The sequence below is a fragment of the Lampetra planeri genome, chromosome 22 (assembly GCF_965212315.1).
Source record: "Lampetra planeri chromosome 22, kcLamPlan1.2.h2, whole genome shotgun sequence".
Taxonomy (NCBI): Eukaryota; Metazoa; Chordata; class Hyperoartia; order Petromyzontiformes; family Petromyzontidae; genus Lampetra; species Lampetra planeri.
Window position 1 is genome coordinate 1,281,278 of NC_136128.1, and position 25,546 is coordinate 1,306,823.

The 25,546-nt window shown below is 50.1% G+C and overlaps 1 protein-coding gene across 1 annotated transcript in view; it reads left to right on the forward strand.

The window, feature by feature from the left end:
- Positions 1 to 25,546, forward strand: part of LOC144725103 (collagen alpha-1(XII) chain-like) — a 319,564-nt gene that overhangs the window by 58,848 nt on the left and 235,170 nt on the right. Inside the window, 6 exon segments of the mRNA XM_078604576.1 lie at positions 13,650 to 13,913; positions 15,354 to 15,518; positions 16,513 to 16,680; positions 17,293 to 17,622; positions 18,005 to 18,144; positions 23,893 to 24,093. Of these exon segments, the coding sequence (XP_078460702.1) occupies positions 13,650 to 13,913; positions 15,354 to 15,518; positions 16,513 to 16,680; positions 17,293 to 17,622; positions 18,005 to 18,144; positions 23,893 to 24,093 (1,268 nt within the window).

Here is a 25,546-nt window from a genome sequence, read left to right on the forward strand (position 1 = left end):
GTCGAGGATCTTGTGTAGCCTCAGCCTTTTTGTATCCTTTGGTCTCCGTTGTCCATTCATTTTCCATCAGTCTCCTCTCATATCCCATTCTGTCCCTTCTCTCTTCCCTCTCCCATTTCTATTTCCATGCAATGGATCTTGACTCGACTCCCCTTGCCGGGGTGTAGCTACGGGGAACGAGTTGCCTGTTCACTTCAAAACATCGATTTATTCTATCAATGGAGATGCGATGAGAAGGGCTATGGGGGTGCCACCGCTGCTGCAAGGCGGAAAGTTAGAGGGGGGAGGGGAGCGAGAGTGAGATGGGAGGATGCGGTGGAATGAGGTACGAGGAGAGTGAATGCAACGGCAGCAGAGAAACTGCGTCCGACGCATGCAGGAATGGGGCTTTGGCTGACCACGCCACTTGCAGTTATTTCCACGACCGATGATGAGAAATTCCCCCACCCCCTGCTCCCTGAGTTTCCTCTCTTCGCCGGGCACCTCTCCCCGAGCCTGTGGAATGGTCCCACTCGGTACCAACCGGGACGCAATGTGAAGGGACAGCCGCAGGATATAAATCCGCGCCGCGCGGAGTTTCTTCTCGGTGCGTAACTCGCTCCGGAGACCCTTCGCTGTGTTCTTTGCGCAAGGCTGGGGACCTGTGGGGAGCACACTGCACGCTTGTGTCCACACTCCACGTGTGTGTCTCTACTCCACGTGTGTGTCTACACTCCACGTGTGTGTCTCTACTCCACGTGTGTGTCTCTACCCCACGTGTGTCTCTACTCCACGTGTGTGTCTCTACTCCACGTGTGTGTCCACACCCCACGTGTGTGTCTCTACCCCACGTGTGTCTCTACTCCACGTGTGTGTCTCTACTCCACGTGTGTGTCCACACCCCACGTGTGTGTCTCTACCCCACGTGTGTCTCTACTCCACGTGTGTGTCTCTACTCCACGTGTGTGTCCACACCCCACGTGTGTGTCTATACTCCACGTGCGTGCGCGCGGCTTCGTGAGTGCACGTTTGAGAATGTCCGCGGTGCGTGCGCGCTGCCTGTGCGTTTGCGGGCGAGTTCACATCACGTCCCGGTGCTTTCCCGTCACGCGGCGGCTCTCATCGCCCGCTCGGTTCATCCCCCGCACCGATTCCTGCACCCGTAAAACCTCAACTGCGGCATACATCATCCTCCTGCTCGAGAGAGAGAGGAAAAAAACCGGAAAGAATAATAATAGTCGTAGTAAAAATGTATTACGTGTTCATTTGGCGAAGGATCGTTCATATTTTTGGAAGGCACTGGGGTAGGGGCTAGAGATATTGTGGGGGTGGGGGGGAGTTACGCTCGTGTGCACGTTCTGCTCCGCTGCGTTCTCATTAAACAAACCTTTCCTCGCCCCATGTCGAGCTGCTCTCTGTCCTTCCACAGTTCCTTCCACGCCTTTTTTATTGTTTTGTCTCTTTCCACAATTTCATCCCGGTTGTGCCATTGGTATCACGTGATCATGAGACGAAGCATCCATTCAAATCTCTAGCAGAGCAGTACGACCGTTCGTGTTAGACGACACGTGGAAGTGGACATCACAGAACTACCTCTGAAATACTTTCACCGGAGAATATATGGGTAAGGAGTCTATTTTATTGATTCAGGATTAGGGTTAAGAGTCTAATGTTATGGGTTAGTGGTTAAGGTTTGGCGTCAGTGTTCTGGGCTACACTTATGGGTGAGGATTATTGGTTTGGACAGTAGGGACCACAGATGGTAGCAAGGGGATCTGCGTTCTTGTACCGCACGTTGGAGTGGAGTGGTTTGTCGTAGGAAAGGTGCGATCCTCAGCGGTTACTTTGGAGTGCATCGCCACCGCCTTCCCTGGGGAGCACGTTTGCTGCGTGTTCCCCTTCCTCCCCGCTGTCTTCCTGTGGTAATTTTCTGCAGAGTTGCCCATTCCCACAGAGACGCCTGGCTGCCTGGCACTGACCCATCCACATTCCCCGTGCGCCGCCGTAACCCCGCTCGCAAATTTGGGTGAGAATGTAGGACAATGTGCAACTGTTTAGACCACGAGCTGCTGTGCGTGGCAACGCGCCACGCTCTGATGTCGCTCCGCTTCTGCTTGTGAGTTGGCACCGACTGGGCCGACGTCGCTCTCCGTGGATTCTCTGTGTCTCACGTCATCCTGCTTTCTCAGATCTGTGTGTTTGTCTCTTGTCTGTAATGATTACAATAACTTACAGCCCTCTGCTGGATGAAGGCCTTCCCCACGCTGCGTTAGTCCCTGGGGGGGTTATTTGACCTTCCATCACGCTCGTCAGGTGTTGGGGGACCGGTTTAGATAACACCGATGTTAACCATAACACCGATGTTAACCATAGCACCGATGTTATAACCATACCACCGTTGTTAACCATAACACCGATGTTAACCATAGCACCGATGTTATAACCATAACACCGATGTTAACCAACAGCCAGGAATCGAACTCGAGTGGCTGTGGTCGCAGTGCCATACACTAACCACTCAACTGCCGCTCCATCCTGCCTTAAATCCACCTGTCCGTATGTATGGCAGCGTGTCTGAACTTTGTACTTTAGTAGTTATTTGACCACATGGTAATATCTATTAACGTTTGAAACATATACGTACGTACAAGAACTAAACTAGATTTAACAGTGCTGAGAAGAAGTTTGTGAACCCCAATGATCATTATGGAAATTCTATAGTTTTACCACAATAGCCTTCTTGAATCAAAACCGGTCTTTTCTTAAATATACAATAGGGTTTATGTTCACCAATTATATGTATTTTGAAACAAAATGATGTATGAATTAAACAAACAACGAGTAATTAAAGTTCAGGGTATGTGAAACAATAAGTGAACCCCTGATTGCATTCGCTCAATTAAGGAAATTATTAGAATCAGGTGTTTAAATAATTCGGTAGATTTTTCAGGAGTGAGTTTAGGAGGCCCCACCCTAGATACAGATCATAAGCCTTGTGAGTTTGGTCTTCACCATACATGTGTGTGGAAACAGGTCATGCTACGATCAAAATACATCTCTGAGGATCTCAGAAAGAGTTTTGATGCTCATCATTCCGGAAAGGGTGATACAACGATTTCTCAGGATTTAGGGCTCCACTAATCCACTGTCAGATAGTCTACAAATGGGAGAAAATTCAAGATGACTGTCACTCTACCCCGGAGCGATTGTCCTACCAATATCTCTCCAAGAACAAACCATACAATCATCAGTGAAGTCACAAAGAACCCCAGAGAAACATCCAAAGATCTGCAGGCCACTCTCGCAATAGGCTAATGTGAGTGTTCATGACTATATCCGATTGAAATGTTGTGGTAGGACCTTAAGTGAGCTGTCCATACAAGGCAACCCTCAAATATTACCAAGTTGAAGTTCTTTAAGGAGCAATGGGCCAAAATTCCTCAAATCCGATGTGAGAGACTGACCAATGGTTATAAGAAACGCTTAGTTGCAGTCATTACTGCTCAAGGGGGTGTAACCAGTTACTGAATCTAAAGTTTCACATACTTTTTCATGCATGGTTATTGAATGTAGAATCACTTGAAGATGAATAAATGTCGAATCATTTGTTTAATCAGGTTATCTTTATCTATTATTTAGACTTATATTAAGATCTACTAACATTTTAGTTTTGAAAAATCTAAAATATCTGAAAATCCTAAGGGTTTCACAAACGTCTTCTCGGCACTGTAAATATAATGGCCATCGCTAAGGCTTCTGGACCTAAAGGCTCTGCATTGTTCAGAGTTATCTGCAAAGGCAATCGTCTGCACGAATTTGTGAATAAAGTTCAGTGCTTATCGATGTTTTGTACACGCATGGATATCTTTTCCAGTACATGTGCAGCGCCATTCATTACTGGTTGAGGGCCCTCTCCACACCATGCAGAAATTGAGGGAGCATTTCAACATACGTCACTACTCTGGTCAGCAGAGATTTGGTTAAAGAGGGGAGAATAGACGTCGGAGTATAGTCCTGTACAACACTGACATTGCTGCACTAGCCCTCTGCTGTATGTACGTGTAGTGACTGACTCAGAGACACTAAGAGTAGGAGGCACTCTGTTTATTAACACAGCCTGACAGTTCACACTTTAGCAACTACGGCTCCCAGTCAGGACAGCTGGCAGATTGCCTGACTGGCGACGCCGAGATGGTGAAGACGACAGTGACAACTCCAGCAGCACGACGGAATCCCACTCCACACGACAGCCCCGAGCTCCCCTCCCGGGGCCCCTCTTATACTGTCAGTGTGGCCCCTTCCGTGATCCCTCTCTGGTCTATCACATGACCTGCTGTCAGTTAGGGCTGCTGTAAGCTGCAGATCCCCTTTCCTGCCAGCAGCCAGCGCTATGCTGCTACGTGACCGATTCTATGTCACTACATATGTATGAATGTTGAACTTCTTTCGCACCGTACACATTCGACCATGCTAATCGAAGGTACGGGGGAAGAACAACAAACTGTTGTCCGCAATGTAGCTCCGCAGCAACTTTTAACACCTGTTACGCATAATGGTCGCCCACCCAAGCACTCTCCTGGCGGGATCAGGCGCATTGCTAATGATTTTATCATTAACTTATGATCAGGTTAACACGTAGGCTTTTGTAACCAATATCCATGAAAAGGGTTTTTTTGTTTGGGTTAGATCGCGAATATATAAATGTGTCGTTAAACACGCCACCACCCAATTAGTAACGTTTGTCACGTAGAGTAAACATGCCAGTTAATTACTCGTTTAGCACACCGGCATGTTGGAGAGGAAACCCACAACAACAACGCCAAAACCTCTTATAGATAACTTACAATGTAAACAAAGGACATTCTTTTTGAGTTTCCATTGTCATAAATAAACGGGAATGATGCAAGTGCCACAAAGCAAAGGCGCAGGGCAGCTGTAGATCTCATTTGAACGAAAGCAGCCAACCACATCGCGCTCGCTCAGGATTTAGCACTTTCATTGAATACACACGGCTTTCGCAAACTCTGGGCGCGTGATTAAGTTCCCTTTTCGGAGTTGTGTTTGTTTTGTAAATTTATACTCCTCATTTGAACAGGCTAGACTTCACCAGTTTCGTGATTGGGTGGCTCTGGCTTTGTGAGCAAGACTCTGCGATGTCAGAAACACATGGGGAGGTGTATTGATGTTGGAACTTCTCCGGACGCGCAAGCGGCGATGTTTTTTCATCACTCCCGAGTATAAATTCTGTGCTGCTGAAGTCGCAGCTGCGACGTGGGAATTGGATGGTATTTTTGGTGACGCAGTGCGACCTTGTGCATTCCAGTGTCAATTACCGACTCGTGAATTCACGGCCGTGGAATTTTGAATCATTTCTCGGTCGTGAAACCAGGATGCCGGTCTTTTATGGCTGGCTGTTACCCAAGCCGCCGTGCTGTAATGGTTATGCCATTGGACTTGCATACAGAGGTCCCCACCGATTTGATTCGATCTCCCGGCACGGCAGCTCACACATTGGTGCACATTTTCTTAAATATCTGACGCTACCTGTCCACCCAGCTATATAATGGATACACTCTTTCTTCCGATATTAGGAAGCCACTGCAGCTATGCACTTTCAAATCACGTTTGAAAACGAATTTCTTTGAAACTGCTTTTTGTGTTGAGTTTGTTGTCCTTCCCCCTCACCTCCGATTAGCGCGGTTGGCTACGTGCGGTGCGAAAAAAGTTCAACATACATACACTAGAGTGAGTTGAACGTCGGGTCCCATGTGGTGGGATATAGGATGTCTGACTAGTGTGGAAGAGTAGGCCAAATATCCTCAAGAGGGGCTTTATAAAGTTACCTTTAGTCGGGGTGCTTTCACCACCGGTTGAGTGAGCAAGACATTGCAAGGCTGCAACTTTGCCCTTAACGTTCACATTTGCTTTCATAAAGCAGCCGCAAATAATGCAGCGACCGGTACATTACTCGCTCTTGCTGTGTCGCTCACGGGCGTAGAAACAAGATTCAGGGCTCCGCTCTCACACGCACACTTACTCACGCGAACGTACATCAGAACCCTCCAGAATAGCAATCACTATAGTCCTCCATCATCATCGTCATCGTGTACAGGGCTTTTGTGAATCCACTGCTGGACTAGGGCTTCTCCACATCGTGGGGTTTGACCCTCCTTCACTGTGCTGTGAAAGGTGGGCAGCATAGATGTTGAGCATGGGTGGATTTTATTGCACTGATTTTTGCTGTTCACCGTGTAGCCCTACACACAGCAGCCTATAACAACCGGTTTTGCATCAAAACAACACGGCCCGTTGATTCCCTGAAGCTTATATTAACCATCCTCCAAAACACGACATCACAAACCTTTGCTTATTTCCATTGACCCCAGCAATGTTCAAACCGCTGGGCCTGTGCTCGCTCCACTGGGCGGCCAGCCCGTGGTGCTTACTAAGCTCTGCAAGCTTTTAAGATGGAAAGTTAATAATGGAAGCTGTTGAATGCATAAGCTCACTTGAGACCTTGTTAGTCTCCGCGTAGGTACTTGCTGGGTCATTTTTTGGCTGCGGTGCGTGTAGCGAGGCATGCCTGCATCTTCCTGCCCTCGACAAATGCATGCAGCTCCGTTCACTTTGCGTGAACGTCGCTCCTGAGAAAGCTCGACGGTGGATGAATGACGGTGGTGTTTTAAATGATCTCTAAACTGGTAGCGCGGTCTCTCGGATTGGCAGTGATCGCGTGGCAAAGGCAACGTGGGGATTTCTAAGTTGGTTCCATGGACGTGCGATCCGGTTCTGCACGAGCGTGACGACCGCAACGCATGCCTCATGGGTAGCCTGAGGCAGCTGCAGCAAGCGGCTTTGTGTGTAACCAGATAAACATGAAACGAGATATTAAATGTAGAGATGCACATGTTCAAGTTCAGTCCTTTTGTCAATCTACTGTTGGATAAGGGCTTCTCTAGGCTGCGGGGGAAATTTGACCATATTTCACCACGCTGGTAAATCCGAGTTGGTGACGTTGGGAAGCACAGACGTGGGAACATATAATAACAATACATTGTATTTTGCTGAAGTCCCCCTGTGCTGCCGAGTTCATAACATATTTATGGATAACAATAATGATGCCATTTATGTGCCCAAACGAGAATCGCATTGAGGTTCAATACATTTTGAAGAGGGTCCTTGCATATGGAATAATTTGCCGATTCCATTAAAGATGGTAATTTGGCAATGATTAGAAGGGTCAGTCATGGGAGGCTTCTGTTGACGGAACTGCGGTTGGAGAACATTCAGCTTATCTGTGATCTCTGCTTATTCTGGAAGCACGGCAAAGCACAAGCACGGAGCAATACAAATAGGAAATCCAACCATGTCGTTTAGCTCAGTGGGTCACAGTCCACTGCCACTGTTCAACAAGTGATGACTCCTGCCACCTGGGAGGGACTTCTGGCTTGTGCGAGGAGGGGAGTGCCTTCTGGGTGTCCGTTTAGTGGGACTGACGTTCTTGGACTGCTGTGAGGAGCTGATAGTTTATTAAATCAGCAGGAAATACAATTGCAATTTCACGCTGTGTGGAGATGCAAATTTCAATGCCAAAATGTCAGTTCCTCTCACGAGTGTCACACGTAACGTTCTGTTTAACACATAGGCTTTCGCGACCAATATTGTCCATAATAACGTTTTTGTTGGGTTAGATCGTGTAAATAAAAATGTGTAGTTAAACCCGCCCCCAACGACACAGCCAATTGATAAGGTTTGTCACGTACACAAAACTTTCCAATTAGTTACTAGTCCAGCACACCACTTGTGTGCTGGAGAGTAAACCCACAAACATTTATAATTCGACTACGTTTCGCTGGTGATTACAACCAGTTCAATCAGGCGATTGGCCAGAATTGTAACGTTATTTTGGATTGCTAGCGAGGTTTCCAATGTACATAGTTCACGTTTATATAATTTCCCTGTTTGAAATGTGATTTTTCCTGGCCAAAATATGCATTAATAATTCTTTCTATTGGGTTCGATCGTCGTTTCGTAGGTATCGTGCCAACATTTAACTACTATAACCCTTCCCAACCCGAGTATTAGCCAATCAAATAAAATTGTCATGTCGGGGAAAATACGAAAATTTACTTACCCATCGTTGCGGGAAGTTTTACTCTCATGAAAAATTCAACAGCGTTGTTAATCTGCATTCGAACTGCGTTGTTAATCTCCTCTGCGTTGTTAGCCTACGTCGTTAATCCGTATAGTTTCTTTGCATTCCTCTGCGTTATTACTCTGCATTGTTACTAAGCGGTGTTAGTCTGTGTTCCTTCTCTGCTTTGTTACTCTTCGTTGTTAATATTCTCTCCGTTATTAATCGACAGTTGATCTCCGTAGCTGTATTCAGTTGTTACTCTGCGTTGTGAAGCTGCCTTGTTAATCTGCATTGCTGATCTGTTGTCAAAATGAATGATTCCTCTACTCTGGAGCGTTAATCTCGCTTGTTAATCTCCACTGCTACTCTGCTTTATTACTCCGCGCTCTCGCTCTCTGTTGCTTTGCTAAGTTGTGCATTTAAACGTTAAACGTTGACTACTTTAGAGACCCCATTCCCAGCAATTTCATGTACCTTATATGACGTTAATAATCGTTGAATTTAAGACTGATTAAATGTGTATTATCACTGGAAGTGTGCACTGTTAAGTATCTTGGGTGCTTTCAATATGTCGTGATGATGTAATGGAATTAGTCATGCCGCGAACAAACTGTCCTCTGTACTCATTTCCCAGAAACATCTCTGAAATTCCACTGTGTAGGTTTTCGTGGTCGTGCCGCAGAGCTCTCACCGATGTGTCGGCAGCTTGTGCCGCGTGTTGTTCGGCACGGTGTCTGACGTTTCGCTCCACTTGCTGAAGAAGCTCCGAGGACGCTTAGCGAAAGATCAGACATCTTGCCGAACAACACCCTGAAAACACATCGGAGAGCCAACTCTGAAATTCACACCACATCTCCCTACGCTCCTAATTGGATATCAGTACTTAACGTAATTCAGTATAATGTGGGTTTAACTCCCAATGACATCAATCAATGGCATTTGCAATTGCAAATAGGCATTCCAGGGTCTGCTGGTATATAGCGACGGATTCGTCTGTCATTGCGGATTCTTGCCGTGAGTGATTTTCCAGACCGTGTCTCTGAGCAGACATGTGGCTGCACTCCTGGAATCTTTGCTGTTGCTGCAGAATGTATCCTCGGCCGTTTGAGGGAATTCACAATACAGGATGGTAACATTTATTGCTAGAAATGCAGATTAACTGCTTCACTGTAGCCACAGTTTCCAGTTTTAGTCTTGACTGAGATGGTTCATATACACGAAGACCCATGAAGCATTTTAATTCGACAGGGCACCTGAGGATAGCAACAAAACATGAAGAAAGTATTTAAGTTATTACGAAAAAAAGCTTGGTAAAGGAAGGAATGAAATCAATACAAGACTGAGTTAAGAGAAACCAAAAAGGAAGTCAGCCCTGCCAAGCGATTCATAAAAGTAATGAAGATTGTTTTAAGATAAAGCAGAGTGTCTCTGGTATTTATCCAGATTGGGCAAATTATTCAATAGAGGCTGGGCCCATCAGCACAGCCAACTGGGGGAGCGCGTGCATGTGGTGCCACGTAAAGATTGTATTTCATTCAGCTCCATTATTTACTTTGGAGGATGGCATTCACCTGCTCATGTATTTACAAGTTTTCCGCCGGATATAAAATGTGGAATAACTGGCGACAGCAGCAGCCGCAGCATGAGGCAATGTTTGGACTCCGATGCCTCTTTATAGCGGAGAGGACAGGCCTGACATCGTGAGAAGCAGCTCGGCCTGCAGCCCAGAGTCGCTGTCTCTGCGCCACTGCGGAGCTGCCCTCATCCCTGACTGGGCTGCTGCACTCAGAATTCTCGAGCGTACGCTTAGCTAGCACGTAAACTCTGCCGCTTTAAAAGAGAATGGTTTACATGGCCACCCACTTAAGGGAGTGCTGATTAGCTGCACGATAAGCCACTTTGTTAAGCTATCATTTGTGAACAGTTCGCTTCCGAAAAATAGCTATATAACTCAGTGGGCCTTACCTGGTAAAAAAAATGCCTACTTCCATGAATAGATCTGATTGTTGACTCAGGAGCCTTTCTGTGTGGAGTTACCATGTACCTCCCCCCCCCCCTGCAGTTGGTTTGGGTTTTCTTTTGGTTCTCCAGTTTCGTGCCATAGTGAACACCCCACACGATGTAACTGGCATTGGCCAAGCAACCCAATGCTGAACGATGACCTGCAATTTACTCTTCATTTTTATTTCACGCAGTAACACCGGTCGCGAAAACTTCGTAAGTTCCTCCGAAAAGAGGGCCTTGAGATCCAGCGAAGCTTCCCTGGGTAACAAGCATACTCATAGTTATAATAAGAAACCTGTGAGCAGCACATTATCAAGGACACTCTGCACGTGGTGCCCTCGTGTTATTCTTTTGAAATATGTGGTCTCTCTTCTGCGTTTGTATCTATGTTGAACTTTTTTCGTACCATACGCAGCCAACCGTGCTAATCGCTGTACAACGGGAAACTTGCGGCTCTGATTTGAAGGGGGTTACAAAGTCTGGTTTTCTGGTTTCAGTGGACGCATCGGTAATTATGACCCAGCTGGATTCCTTTGGCGGAAACCTTAAATTCGGTGGATTATTTAGCGTGGACTTTTGGGATTAATTACAATTGTTGTTTTGTTGAGAAGTATTTTAACAAATATAAACCCACATATTTTAGAATAATTTCAGATGTAATTTCAGACATTGATTCACGGCACGATCGCTGTAACGAAAGTGAAAACGTTGCAGTGCCCCGGGTGGGAACCTCTGCTTCTATTTATGCAAAACGGCAGCACGGGGTAAACTTTAATATCTCTGCGAGGAGAATAGATGAAAATCTGCAACTCCACTTCCACGGTTTATCCCGTGAAGAATGCGCGCCACATGCTGACCACAGCGCTCGCCGCACCTCGGCGCGAGAGCTCCGATGGCCGGCGCTGCCGCCTCTGGCTCTGCGCTCGCGTGGAGCGGGGCCCAGGTGGAGCAGGCCCCAGGTGGAGTGAGCCCAGGTGGAGCAGGGTCCAGATGGAGTGGGCCCAGGTGGAGCGGGCCCAGGTGGAGCAGGCCCCAGGTGGAGTGGCCCCAGGTGGAGTGGGCCTAGGTGGAATGGGCCTAGGTGGAGCGGGGCCCCAGGTGGAGTGGCCCCAGGTGGAGCAGGGCCCCAGGTGGAGTGGCCCCAGGTGGAGTGGGCCCAGGTGGAGTGGCCCCAGGTGGAGTGGGCCCAGGTGGAGTGGCCCCAGGTGGAGCGGGGCCCCAGGTGGAGTGGCCCCAGGTGGAGTGGCCCCAGGTGGAGTGGCCCCAGGTGGAGCGGGGCCCAGGTGGAGCGGGGCCCCAGGTGGTGTGGCCCCAGGTGGAGTGGCCCCAGGTGGAGTGGCCCCAGGTGGAGCGGGGCCCAGGTGGAGCAGGCCCCAGGTGGAGTGGCCCCAGGTGGAGTGGCCCCAGGTGGAGTGGCCCCAGGTGGAGTGGCCCCAGGTGGAGCGGGGCCTCAGGTGGAGTGGCCCCAGGTGGAGCGGGGCCCCAGGTGGAGCGGGGTCCAGGTGGAGGGGGGCCCCAGGTGGAGTGGTGCCCAGGTGGAGCGGGGCCCAGGTGGAGCGGGGTCCAGGTGGAGCGGGGCCCAGGTGGAGCGGGGTCCAGGTGAAGCGTGCCCAGAGGGATTGGTAGCATTCACGGTCCCATCCCAAAGGCATCTGCGTTCCACCCAGGGCCAACCGGCATGCGACTCCTGCAGGCAGAAGCGACCGGTCGCGTCTCTCGGTCGACAACATTTTGCGCAGCGCGTGCCGATGGGGGCCATCCATTCAGTACGCGCTCAATGGATGGCCCCATGGACCTTTCACTCCCTTTTGCCGTTTTGAAACCAGCTTGAGGGTGCCACCCCCCGAATGAGGAGGTCCCCCAAGGAGCGTCCCGAGGCCTCTGCTGCTAGTTGTGAGGCTCACGTGTTTCTGCCCCATCTCCTCTACGCGTGCGTGATTCCGTGCGCTCGCTCCGCTGCTGCTTTGTAGTCGAGGTCGTCGAGGGAAATGCGTGGCCCCGTGACGCGACGATGCCGCTGTTGTTTGGGGGCTCCCATCCCCCTTAGCCGTCATCAAAGTGAGCAGCGTTGCCCAGGCCGAGATTGTAGCCAGTGTTATCATATTGACTCAGCGCATGGTACTCAACTATTTTTTTTCACCGAGGCCAGAGACCGGATTAAAATATTTGTTCATGAATGAAACATGTTGGCTGAGATATTAGCCACGACATGTCATTATTGCCCGTGCGCCACACATTCAGTACAAGGATCGGTTTAATATTTAGTCGGCAAATTGTCACGCACGCTCTCGCTATCCAGAACGCGCCCGATGCCGTAAGACTGTGTTCTAGATCCAGGCACGTACCTGTCGAGGGGCCCTGAATGCCAGCGCAGTAGGACGACCTGCAACCTATTATAGAGCCCCCCTCCTCCTCCTGACAACTCGTGCCGCGTTCACTCACACCGAGGGCCCGCGAAGAAGGGCCGAGGGCCCGCGAAGAAGGGCGGCACACGGCACTGACAGGGCCATGCTGTGCGGTCGACTGTGCCGACCGCCGTGAATCGGCGCGTGGTCATGAGGTCTTGGGGGGCCGCTCTGGGCCCCTCTTGTGGGGGGAGTAAATGGCAAATTTATTCTGAGCTATTTTGTGCGTCAAACTGTTGAGAGACGCTTGTGTTGAAACTGGTGCCGAATGTACGCGCTCCCAGGGGGCTGTGTGGCGGCTGGCGGGTTGTGTGAGACGAATACGAAGGCGACATCGTCTGCTTATTTATTTTGTTATTTATATTCTCTACAATGACGCAAATCATTATTTTGAGTTTTGTGTATACAAAGTTTAAGGGTTATCTCCTCAAACAGTACGGTTACCTCAGGACACTCAAACTAAATACAGCGTTCAATATGAATCTGAAAATCGATGGCCAAACAATATTCTCCTGACAAGAGGCGTTCAGACTCCCGTAACGACACTGGCTTTAGGGACATTTTGCTGCATATGATAAACAATGATCGCGATGACGACCTGTGTTATGGCCAGCTCACCTGGAATGCACTCCCATTTCACCAGATCTCAGAAGCTCATCAGGTATCAGCCTGGATAACACTTTGTGACCAAATCTCTTTTAAAGCAGGTGTTGTTATTGGCTTCTGAGGGGGCGTCATTGTGGACAATACAGCGAAATCCGTTGTTGTGCCCCTAGTCGTACGCTCCCACATCGATGGATTCTTGGCCTGTATTTACATAATTTTGTATGCAACCGTAGCAAACTGGGATTTAAAAGTAATTGAGTATCTTAAATAAGCAGACAATACACCTCCACATTTCCATACCTCCACATACGTTGGTTTTCTACCTCTCATCAGTGAGAACTGTTTGCGAGTGCGTCACTTCAACAAACTTTGTACCAGTTTCGGCATTCGACGTCTTATCAGCAGAGTCAGGTTGATTTGAACCAACGCTGGTGACCTGCCAGGTGTTCATAGGCAAAAGGACCTTCGCTTAAATACGAGCGCTGATTTCCTCCTCCTGATCATGCTCGCCCCAGCAGGTTGCGCCCCGTCCACAGAGGCCGAGCTCGTGCTGCTGCTGGAGGCGACGCGGGGCCTGGAGGAGGCCGACTCACGCCTCGTGCTGTCCTTCGCGTCGGCCCTCGCGGGGGCCTTCCCCGTGGGGGCCGCGACGCGCGTGGCCCTGGTGCTGTACGGCGCTGCGGCGCGCACCCGCGTCGCGCTGGGCGCCGAGACGCGGCACGCGCGGCTCGCCAACCTCATCCTCGGCCAGCCCCTGCAGCAGGAGGGACCCCCCAACGCCGGTGAGGGTGCACGCGGGGACCACCAGCACCCCGCCACACACACCCGGCAGCACGCTGCAGGGAGTAGACGTGGGCCAGGAGATGTTCGATCGGTGCGGTTTTCCCACCCAACCCCACATCATTCTAACCCTGTGTAAGCCATCATGAAGTTCTAATCGTATCATAGAATGCAGCCTTCACACAATTTCAACCCTTCCTCAGCTACCTGCATGGACTTTTACTTTCAACCACACTCTACTATAATGGAAATTAAATAATATATAACTATATATTACTTTAACTATACAACAGCTGCCACCTACCATATCATCATGGGACCTCCTTTGCCAGTACCAAAATATGAGAATAGGTTTTCCACTTTTTTCTGGCAACAAAACAGGTGTTGAGATGTTAAAACACCAAACTAAAAGCTTTTACAAGGAATCATGTCTGCATTAACCACACTGCTTTGGTCAGAATGCAAACATTGATTGGCCCACACCAGAGACAGCTTTCTTTAGAGCCTAGTCTCAAAACGGTGCTAGACCAGAGGACGCCAAAAGGCGTACAGCACAAAGACAACGCACTATCAGAGTAATGAGAGCTCGGGGTGAGCAGCTACATCATGGAACCTTCTTTGCCAGTACCAAAATATGAGGTGTTCCCCTTTTTTCTGGCAACAAAACAGGTGTTGAGATGTTAAAACAACAAACTGAAACCTTTTACCAGGAATCATGTCTGTATTGATCACAATACGGTCAATGCAGCCATGATTCCTTGTAAAAGGTTTCAGTTTGTTTTAACATCTCAACACCTGTTTGGTTGCCAGAATAAAAGGGAAAACCTATTCTCATGTACCATATCCTTGCCTCAGCTGTCGCTGAGAGTCATCCGTGCCTTAATCTTATCCCAACTCGACAACCGCGACTCTCTACTCCACGGCCTCCCCACGTCCCTCATCTCTAATCTCCAGAGGAACCAAAAATCCGCTGTCAGAATCCTCACCCGCTCCCGTAAACGCTCCGATTCCTCCACTGGCTCGCAATCCAATTAAAACATTGGACTCACCGTCTCTGAGACCACTCACCGCTTATCTCACACTACTCTCCTCCACTGTCCGCTCAATCAAACAAGAATTGCTATCAAAGCCCAAAATCAACCTTCGCTCAGCGGGAGGTTGCTTCTTCTCTTCTGCTGCCCACATAATCTGGAAGTCCGTCCCCCCAGCCAACAATACCGTCGACTCCCAGCCTCTATTCAAGTCCAGGCTTGAGACCTCTTCTCCTCTGCCTTCCACCGGCTGCCCCTGCCTACGAAATAAATTCACCCACTCGTTCACCATAGCATCTTCACACGCAGTGGCATTTCCCAGCTCCCTCAATCCACATCGCGCCGCGTACTTTGCGTAACACGAATTCCGTGCGCGTGCTCGTGCGTACTCGTGCTTGTGTGTGCGTGCAGGCGAGGCACTGCGGCACAGCGTGGACACGCTGCTGGGCCCCGCGTCCCCCGCGCGCCCCACCGCGGCGCGCCTCCTCGTGCTGCTCGCACGCAGCGCGTCGCACGACGACGTCGCCAGCGCCGCCGCTGCGCTGCACGAGGCGGGCGTGGATGCGTTCGCCGTGGGTGCGTGCTCCTTCGTCTCGGTCCTGCTCCGAGATCGGACGGGAATCTGCGCGTAGTCAGGGAGGCTTGCGTCAACGCCCCGGCAGCTCGAAGTCCCTTGACATCGTAACCTCGCTCGGCTCGACCATTCTAATGCCATGCTCCGGTCTGGCCTGTGAGACCCCCAGTGGTGGCTGTCGCTGTGTGGCACAAGGTGTACGCAGCGCCGGCCTCCAAGTCGGCATAGGCAGTGCCAGATTAAGCTAGTGCGGGGCCTGTAGCATATGTTATCAAGGGGCTCTAAATAAAATAAACACATACATATTAAAACACATATTTTACTTGCATAGTAAAGTAATTGTATTTTTTCATTTGCTATACAGCCAGATAATACGTCAAATCGCTAACCTTAAACACCCAGTCGTTCATAAAAGTGGAAGGCGGTATAGTACTATAGTAATTGAGCAAGTGCAGAATCACTGAACCGGAATTGATAGCCTGAAAGCATTTAGCGCGGGGCCCTTGAAAGTGCGGGGCCCGTAGCATTATGTAGCTACTTTTGCTACTAGGATAGTCCGGCACTGGACATAGGTCTACCTTCAAGTTGTGTTACAGTTGAAGACAACCTGCAGAAGCTTGGTCCAGGCTCGGTCTGTGGATTTAATTATCGTAATTCAGTCGAGGGAAACCGTTCAACATTCGGTCCCCTGTTGGTTATTAAATGTTGGTATACATCGCCAGTATTTGAACATTCTCTTGGTCGCTGGCACTTAGCTAGGAGCCACAGCGATAGCAAGAGCTGTATACTGGATGTGGTGTGCTGAAATTACAAGCGGTGCCTGTGGCTCCTTCTAAACGGCCTTAGACCAAATCATTGGGGTTGCCACCCGATCTCGTCGGTTGTCGGGAGGCCACGCGGTCCCCGCCACACGCACGCGTGGCGAAGCCCGGCGTGGCTGTCTGCGTCGTTGCCCTGGCGGTGCGGGGGGATGAAGCGAGCGGTCGCTGTGCGCAGGGCTGCCGGGAGCCGTCGCCAGCCAACTGCGCCTGGTGGCGTCGCAGCCGGAGCACCTGATGATCGTGGCTGGCGCCGCGGAGCTGCCCCATGCCCTGCCCCGCCTGGTGGCCCTGCTGTGCGCGAGCGCCGAGGCCCAGATGGCTCTGCTGCGCCAGGGAGACGTGGGTGAGTGGGGGCGCGGCCCCTCCACGGCGTGCCACGTGCCGTCAATCACCTGTCATCACCTCACATCGTGCACACATTTTGTTTTACGAGCCGCAGTATATATTTTTTATTGTTTACGTAAAAGAAGATTCCCGTGTTATATCACAGGTATTGTTGGCCGAGCGAAGTTTATGATGTGAGAAACATTTCATTCGCCCAGTCAGCGGAGAGCGTCACATCCTGGCAGGGATTGGGCTTTAGGACGGCTCCACAGAGCTAAATAGATCTCGCCAATCTTGATTTGAAGATCTCACCACTCGCATAATTAACACCACCTTGATCACAGAGAAATAGAGACACTTTTGGCGATGGCCCTTCTTCAGAGTCTACTTAACTACAACCGCCCCCTCCTCGTTAAAAACTTGACACTGCTCCTATGTACTTTGTGCAGATTGGTTTTCTGCGAGTCAATCGTCTAATGTAGTGTGACCCATTTAGAGATACCCTATAAAAATACTCGAGAGCAATTGAGGAGAAAACGACATTTTAATTCCACAGCCTCTAAATGTCTCCTGCTGCTGTCAGTGTGCCTATGAAGGTTGTTGACACCATGTGACTGATATCCCCATGCAGAGCCACCGATTCAGGTGCACGTGTCGGAGGTGACATCGCGCTCGCTGCGCATCAGATGGGCGCTCCCCGCGGGCCCCGTCTCGGGCTTCCGCGCGGTGTGCGCCCCCGCAGGGGGCCCCGGGAGCAACGGCGTCCCCGCAGGCGGCCCCCCGCCCGTCGCCGGCGGCGGCATTCAAGAGCAGACGCTGGGCGGGCGCGACACGACGGCCGTGTTCCGTGGGCTGCGCTCGGACACAGAATACCGCGTCAGCGTCTACTCTCTGCAGGGCCGCGCGCTCAGCGCGCCCGAGACGCGCACCACACGCACCAAGAGCACCAAGGTCACCGTGGGTGAGTGCGGCGATGGCACTCGCGCGGCGCTCGTGCAGCAAAATCAATTGTTGTACTGGACTTGCTGTGCTCCCCACCTTCACCAACACGCACGAACCCATGTGCTCAAATATGGCCAAATAACCCCCACGATCTGCACGGTTTGGGGAGTCCCTCATCCAGCAATGGATTGGCACTGGAGCCGTGCGCACACACACGAGTGTGTGTGTACGTTGCGTGTGTGTGTGTGTGCGTGTGTGTGTGCGTTGCGTGTTTGTGCGTGTGTGTGTGCGTGTGTGTGTGTGTGCGTTGCGTGTGTGTGTGTGCGTGTGTGTGTGCGATGACCCCGGTCGCTCACCGTGGCCTCCGCGCGGTTCTGACGCACTCGTTCGTCTCGCCGCAGAGTGCACGTCGTACGTGGAAGTGCGGGCCGACGTCGTCTTCCTGGTCGATGGTTCCTACAGCATCGGCTTGGACAACTTCGCCAAAGTGCGCTCGTTTCTCGACGTGCTCGCCAAGACGTTCGACGTGAGCCCAACCAAGGTGCGAGTTTCCTTCACCCTCCCCCATGTCGTCGCGTTTCTCTGCACGTTCGCTTGAATAACGGGTGCAGCAAGTATGTACGCGCAGCATTTCTCCTCATAATGGGTGGATTGTGGGTAATTAAGTCATTAATTAATTAACCCTAAACAGATACAAATGAAAGAGTCTTTTGGGCCCGTGATTTTGTCGTTTCTCTTGGCCAATGTTTCCCACTCTGCTGATGAGAATCATAAATATGCGTTGAGATTATTAAGATTATTTGGCAGCTATCACTTTCTCCATGATAAGCCACTTTGGTGAGCCAGTTCACTTCTGAAAAAGAAGCTAAAGGCTCAGTGGGCTTTACCTGCTCAAATAAAAATATTTCAGTAATTTTTTTTCGTGATTTCCTTACCTTACATATACTTTGCACTCCTATCGTGTTGTTGTACTGTTGCTGTAATTTTCTGACTCGCCGCTACTGTACATCTGTGAAAAAAGTTCTTGAAAGCCCATCGGATTCCTCAAGTATTAATACAGATTTTGATTCTCAAAAGGTCAAAACCAGCCCAGCGTCTGAAAGGCTTAAACTAATTTTGTTTGAAATAATAGTCACGAAAAATGTTCCCCAGCCACGTTTGTCAGCTGCCTGCGGTGTCAGGGCACCTGGCAGACAGTACAATGTTGAATACCCATATGACTGGTCCTCCATCTGCCTGTTGTGAGGGCCTGTGAAGGTTGCACGGTGGCTTGCAGATATGCGTGTATGTGTGGTGTTCATGTGAAAGGTTTAGGTAAATTGGTCCAGACCAGAAAACTATTTGTGCAAAAAAAACAGCAATTTTCTTTCAGCGGTACAGGTTTTCGCGATTGCACTGCATAGATCTGTGACGCACGTTCGGGTTGTACCGACGTCCGGTCTTTCGTTTCGTCCCACGTGCTGGGACCTTCTTCGGGAACAGTGCGGTTCAACACTATCGTTCGTTCGTCAAGCGCCCAGACGTTGAGCGAAACGTCGGACATCGCGCCGAACTACACGTAGCAGCTGCGTGTCTCTAATACGTCGTAGCGCTGATTTTTTGTCGCCTCACCCGTGAAAACGATCAAACGATATTTATTTCACCAGATAAAGGCCCACTGAGCTATGTAGCTCTTTTTCAGAAGTGACCTGCCCGCAAATGATAGCTCAATGAAGTGGCTTATCGCGTGGAAATGTAGAGCAGCAAAGTACTCTAAATGCATGTTTCTAAACGTGGAGGGAAAAACGGGAGGACCCGAGGAAAATTCCACGCGACCACGGGGAGAACATAGACACCCAAAATATACAGCAGGCGTCAAGGTCGGGATCAAACCCACGACCTCCTGTGTGCCAGACGAGGTAGTTCATATCTCGCCACCGTGGCACCCGTTCGCCGCGGTGGGAGGGCGAGGCCCAGCCCAAACAATTGTCTTGTCATTAAACGTGGACGCATCGTGTCCACGTTTAATGAAGGTAGCGTCGCACGGCTTGACATGGGGTTGGGGTGGGGGGGAGAAGCGGGTGAACTTCACGAGAAGGTGAACTTCACGAGAAGGGGGCCATGATGCCGCTGCGCTGTTGCCGCACGTGGACGTGTCGCGGTGAGCCTCGTCGTGTCACGCTGCTGCGTGTCGCCGACTCAGCACATCGCCGTGTGTTTGGCTGACAGAACGGAGTGTTTGAGAACATCGCGTCGTGTCTGTGTGTGTCTGTGTACGTCCGGCCACACAGTGCTATGTGTGGTGTTTGTTTCAGCAAGGCAGTGTATAGCTGAGCTCAGTGCGATGCGTTTGTGTGTCTCTTTGTGTTTCATCGTGTCGCTATGACAATGTGTAACCGCCGTTGTCTTTTCGCTTGTTATTCTGAATTCTCGTGTGTTTTTGTACTTTGCTGTGCCCTTGTCCGTGTCCCAGCATGGTGCAGTGCATAGCAATGTCTCCCTGGTGCATCTCCTCGCCACTTTTCGTGTGGCTGTTGGAATTTGATGTGAAATGCGTGTGCTTACGTACGTTCCTTTTGGAGATGTTGCCGCGGTGTAATGGTTCGCACCCTGGATCATCAAGATTTTAAAATCCCTTCTCCGCCTCTGTCCACCCAGCAGAATGAATGAGAATACCACAGTTTGTCGAACAGCAGGTTACGTGTGGTGGGGTAAAGTTTTGGTATTCCCAAGACGTCTAGCCAGCATGGAAGAGTAGGCCAAAACACCACTGTACAGGAGGTGGCTCCAGTGGATGCCCTTCCTCCAGGAGTGGAGCGAGCAAGAGCTACCAGGGCTGCACCTTTACCTTTGCACTAGTTGCTGTAAGCCGCATCGTTCGGTGTGGCTTCTGCAATGTCACGTCAAAAGGCCTCCACACGTCCACCCGTGAACGAGCGCGTTCGTGACCTCGAATGCTTCGTTGGAACATGTCCACGGACCGCATGCCGAGCCTGCGAGGGGAGACCACGGCGGGAGCGTGGAGGCGCCGTGGTGAGACACTGGTGCCCGCGGGACGCGCGGCCGTGCTGTGGCGATCGTTAGCCAAGCGGCGGTGTGCTCGACTCATTCCCTGTGGGGGGGGGGGCTCCCGCAGCGCTCTGTTGTGCGATGCCGATGATGTGATGGCCACGTGAGCTCTGAGTGTGGAGCGGCCTTCGCTAGGATGAGGTGCACTGCGTTAGGGTGAGGACGTTGACAGGAGAACGAGTTGGTCAAGTTTTTTATTTTTGATTACACACGTGGCACCTTTCTGGCACAAATCTTCCACTCACAATTACGGTCGCATGTTTATCCAGGATAGCCTCACTTGTTCTCACAACGCTTATTCACAAGGTCCTGTGTGGGGAAGTTGAGCTTTGTGTGCGGTCTCACCTGTAGAGACAACTCAAGATGTCGGCATAAACTGTTACATTAATAAAGTGAAGGAAAATGTCTATGAAACAGGATTTCAAACCTTTTTAGTAATATGTATTATTGCAGAGTTTATTCCACATGTGCTATCGGCATTATGTCATGAGAATCAATTGAGAGCTCCCAGAGAAGTGCATCCCATGTGGTAGACATTGGCTTCCACATGATTTAAAAATCCGTCAAATTGCCATTTTAGTTTTCAAGCGAGAAGGATATCGCTTTCTTCATAACCCTGCTAAGAAATTGTCTGTTGCATGACAGTCAAACAAATATTTTAAATTCTCATAGCTGGAATTTAGTCTAATCAGGTTCAAAATAATCTTTAACACGATATTTTGAAGAAGTTATTGGTGACCAGGATGAGACCATTAATTCTCTACACCTGAGAATCCAGGTTTGATCTCAGCAGTGCAAGCTCAGCGCTCTAATTTCTGAGCCACCTGAGTTTCACAATAATCGGTTTAGCCACCAACGTGTCCTTGTGCTCACAGCGTGATTGAGCACTCCAACCGGGGAGTCACTCGGCCCGCATTTCAGTTGAGCGGTACAGCAAGCCACGGCGAAGTCTTCGGCAGTTCCCGAGCCACACGGTCAACCCGCACGACCGCCAAACATTTCAGTGTGCATCCCAGCACGGCTGTCGTCACGTCCACTCAGGGCGTTTTCATCGCCTAAGTTCCGCGGCCGGGGTCGTTATCGTGACCCCCTGGCCGCTGTGGTCCTGTGCGGTTGCAGCCGTCTCACCGCCCGTCATACAATGCAAACGGACTGCAACGGAATCACCCATTATGCAGATATGAGCCAATTTGAAAAATGTATGATTCACTTTGACCTGGCTCAACTGAGTGAGAATCGATACGATTAACCTCGATTCACGATCCACAGGACCATATGTTGGGCAACACCACGCCTACTTTATTCCACATATGGGCAAATCTCTGATCGGTGATTTTGTGGGGTGTCCGCTTTTATCATGTTACAGCGCCATTGTCTCCGCCTGGTCTCTCATGGCCACTGCTGCGTGGCGATGGCGGTCATCCCTGACGTGTCCTCGGCAATGCAACCCGCGTCTCGTTTTGATAGGCAAAATGAACTCCGTCCATCTCATTCGTCGTTTTAAGATAATGAAATAAACGTTTCAGGCCGCCAGCCTGTGCGTGCACTGTCGAGCGAAATAGTTTTCGCGGCAGCATTGTTGAAGCATTAGACCCTGGACTGGTGTCCACTTTCAGAGTCTTATCAGCAGAGTGGTCCAGAAGGCTCCTATGCTGATGCATTAGAGTATTATTAGATTTCTGTTTACATAATGAAAAAGTGCATTGTCTATTAATCATTGTATTATCCACAATACAACGAAGCAGTACTAGTTTTGCTCTGCCTTATAAATAATTGTGGCGTTTTTAATTCTTGTGTCTTTTTGAACGCTCTTGTTTCTTCACTTGCATCACCAGGTTATTCCAAGCAAATGTTATTTTCAGACTCGTTTGTCTTGATGTCAAATTTGTCCGAAAACTATTTACTCCAGAGGTTTTGTTCCTGCCATAAACCGCTATTGGCTGTCTTTTCTTTGTCCACATCTTGGCGTGGAAATGTGTTTTGAGTGAAGTGTTTTTTATTGTCTATATTTAGGAAAGGCACATTGTAACTGCGCTCTCCTGCGCCGACCGTCAATGCGTTGCGATGATCCGTGCTGAGAAGTTGTCACAGCCGACAAAGGCCCCCACTGTGCTCCCCTGACAGTGACACTGATCAGCGTTGAGAACTCGTCTCGCTTCACTCGCTCTGAGCTCACGTTCATCCCACACACCGACTCCAAGGCTTTCATCGCACAAAACGACTGCACAATGCCCGTAATTTGACTCGCCGCGATGTCATCACTTCCATGTGCGGCGAGTTTTGTCAATCTACCGTTGGGTGAGGACCTCTTCACTCCGTGCAGGTTGTATGGGTTATTTGACCATACTTCACCGTGCTGGCCAGCTATTCAGTCTCTTGTGCTATTCATGCCTGTGATGTTTGTTTTTGCCTTGTGACTGATGAGAGGCTATGACTTCGTGGTTCTGCCCCTCGTGTTAACAACGCCGAGAGCGACCGTGCGTGCGCCTGTCCAGGTTTTCGCATTTTTCACGTCACGATAAATTGGGTTCACGTCGCCTCTGGCGGACTTTCTTCTATAGGTCCCAGGAATGGGTGTCGTTCTCATCGAATGTCATCCGGCCGAACGGTAGCGTTCACAAAATTGTCCAGTTCATCACGGCAAACCTAACATTTTGGGGGTTCCTGAGACGGCACGTCTGAATCATCACTTGGCAAAAACCGCTACGCCGCAAACCGCTTGGCGCAACACGTTGAAACGGCGAGGTGGCCGAGACTAAATGGTAGCTAGGAGATGTTAACTACCTCGCCAGGTATACAGGAGGTCATGGGTTCGATCCCGACCCTGACGATGCCTGCTGTATATTTGGAGTTTGCGCGTCTCCCTCCCTGTGGTCGTGCATGTTTTTCTCCAGGTCCTCCAGTTTTTCCCTCTATATTGAGAATCGACGTATTTGGCTCTATAAATTTCCACACGATAAGCCACTTCGTTGAGCTATCATTTTTGGCCAAGCTGCTTCTTAAAAAGAGCTATGTAACTCAGTGGGCTTTACCTGGAAAAATAAAAATGTAAGTGTTTTTAGTTTTAGTTAAAAACATGAGCTGCTGGAAGTCAAGAAGATAAAGCCCGTTTCCAGTGGAAGGAAGCCATTGGGGCAGTGACGTGGCCACTTGTTGCAGAGGTTCCCTGCTCGAGCCCGGTGGCCGTCCTGGTTAATACTGTGGGTGTAATAACCAACAACGCTCGCAATGTGACCTGCAGGTGCGGCTCGGCCTGGTCCAGTATTCCCGTGAGCCCGTGCTGGAGTTTGCGCTGGACAAACACACGACAAGGGAGGCCATCCTGGAGGCCCTCAAGAACTTCCCCTATCGCGGCGGCTCCACCAACACCGGGCGCGCCATGACCTACGTGCGGCAGCGAGTGTTCGTACAGGCCGCCGGCGCCCGGCCCGATGTCCCGCAGGTAACTCCTGTCCCAGCGCCATCGCTGAGTGAGGTCTGTGCTGAGCGTGGTCAGTGCGATCCCTGAATGAGGCATGTGGTGAGTGAGTGTGGTGAGCATGGTGGCGAGATGTTAACTCCGTCGCCTGGTATAGAGGAGGTCGTGGGTTCGATTCCGACCCTGACGCCTGCCGTATATTTGGAGTTTGCATGCTATCCCCGTGGTCGTGTGGATTTTTCTCCAGGTCCTCCGGTTTTTCCCTCTACATTTAGAATCGACGTATTTGACTGCTATAAATGTACACGTGATAAGCCACTTCGTTTAGCTATCATTTGTAGCCAGGTCGTTTCTGTAAAAGAGCTTTGTTTCTCAGTGGGCCTTACCGGGTAAAATAAAAAAGTGTATTAATAGTTAGGTGAGTGTGATTCCTGATCGAGATGTGGAAACAAGTGATGATACGGAAAACACAAGAGAGAGATCAAGGAGGGCACGGGCACTCAGGAGTGGACGATAAATGGTGGACCAGAGCCAGGAGGGCACTGGGCAGCCAGAGAGAGGGAAACGAACCATGGATCGATAGCAGGGTGATGGTCGTGAGAAACACGATCTGGTAGACTCACCTGGGATCCAAAAAGAAATACGCCTCCTCCTTCACATATATCGTTACATTACAATTTAAAAGTACGTGTTTTACACATTTCATCAGCAACACGGCCTTCTGGGAGTACGTGATGGTTGAAAATAACGAGTCGCAAACCTTTATCGGAATTAGGACGAATTTGTAACAATCTTATACTTATGTACCTTCCTCGCCCGCGGTGTGGAATTTGCAGAGCGATAAATTATCATCGGCCCATTGCATTATTGCTAAGGGGTAAAAACATCAACGGGGTGGGGGGAATAATTGCCGAGGCCTTCGCCTGCGCGCTGCCGAGGAATGTGCAGAATCAGACGCGGGTTTCACGCGGCCCCCGGGCAGCATCGAGGCGCCTCCTGCACCTTCGCGCGACGGCGCTCACGCATTTTGTCTCCAATGCACGACATTGGGGAAAAGTGCGCCTAGCATTTACCCTCTCCGTTCGAACGCCACAAATAGACACAACAATTGCAAGTCGTCAAGTCTGCATTCGCCAGGCATGCTCGTGGTAAAACATGCCACCAGACACGCTTTGGTAATGTACGCATTGTCCTTGCAACTGATTGGTCTATAACAGAGACAGCCTCCTTTATGGTCTTGTCTCGCCCAGTGTTAGGCCGGAGAACGCCAAAGGCGAACAGCACAAAGGCAACGCAAACATCAAAGCATCAATAGCCCGGGTTGAACGGTTATACCTATGGGACTCTTTTTTTACTATTATCAAGGTGACGAACAAAAAGAGTCGGCTTCAGCCATTCCGACGCAAGTATTGTACAAAGCGTGGTTACTTGATAATACACGTGGCAATAATGTGACCACCGCGGCTTAACGCGCTTG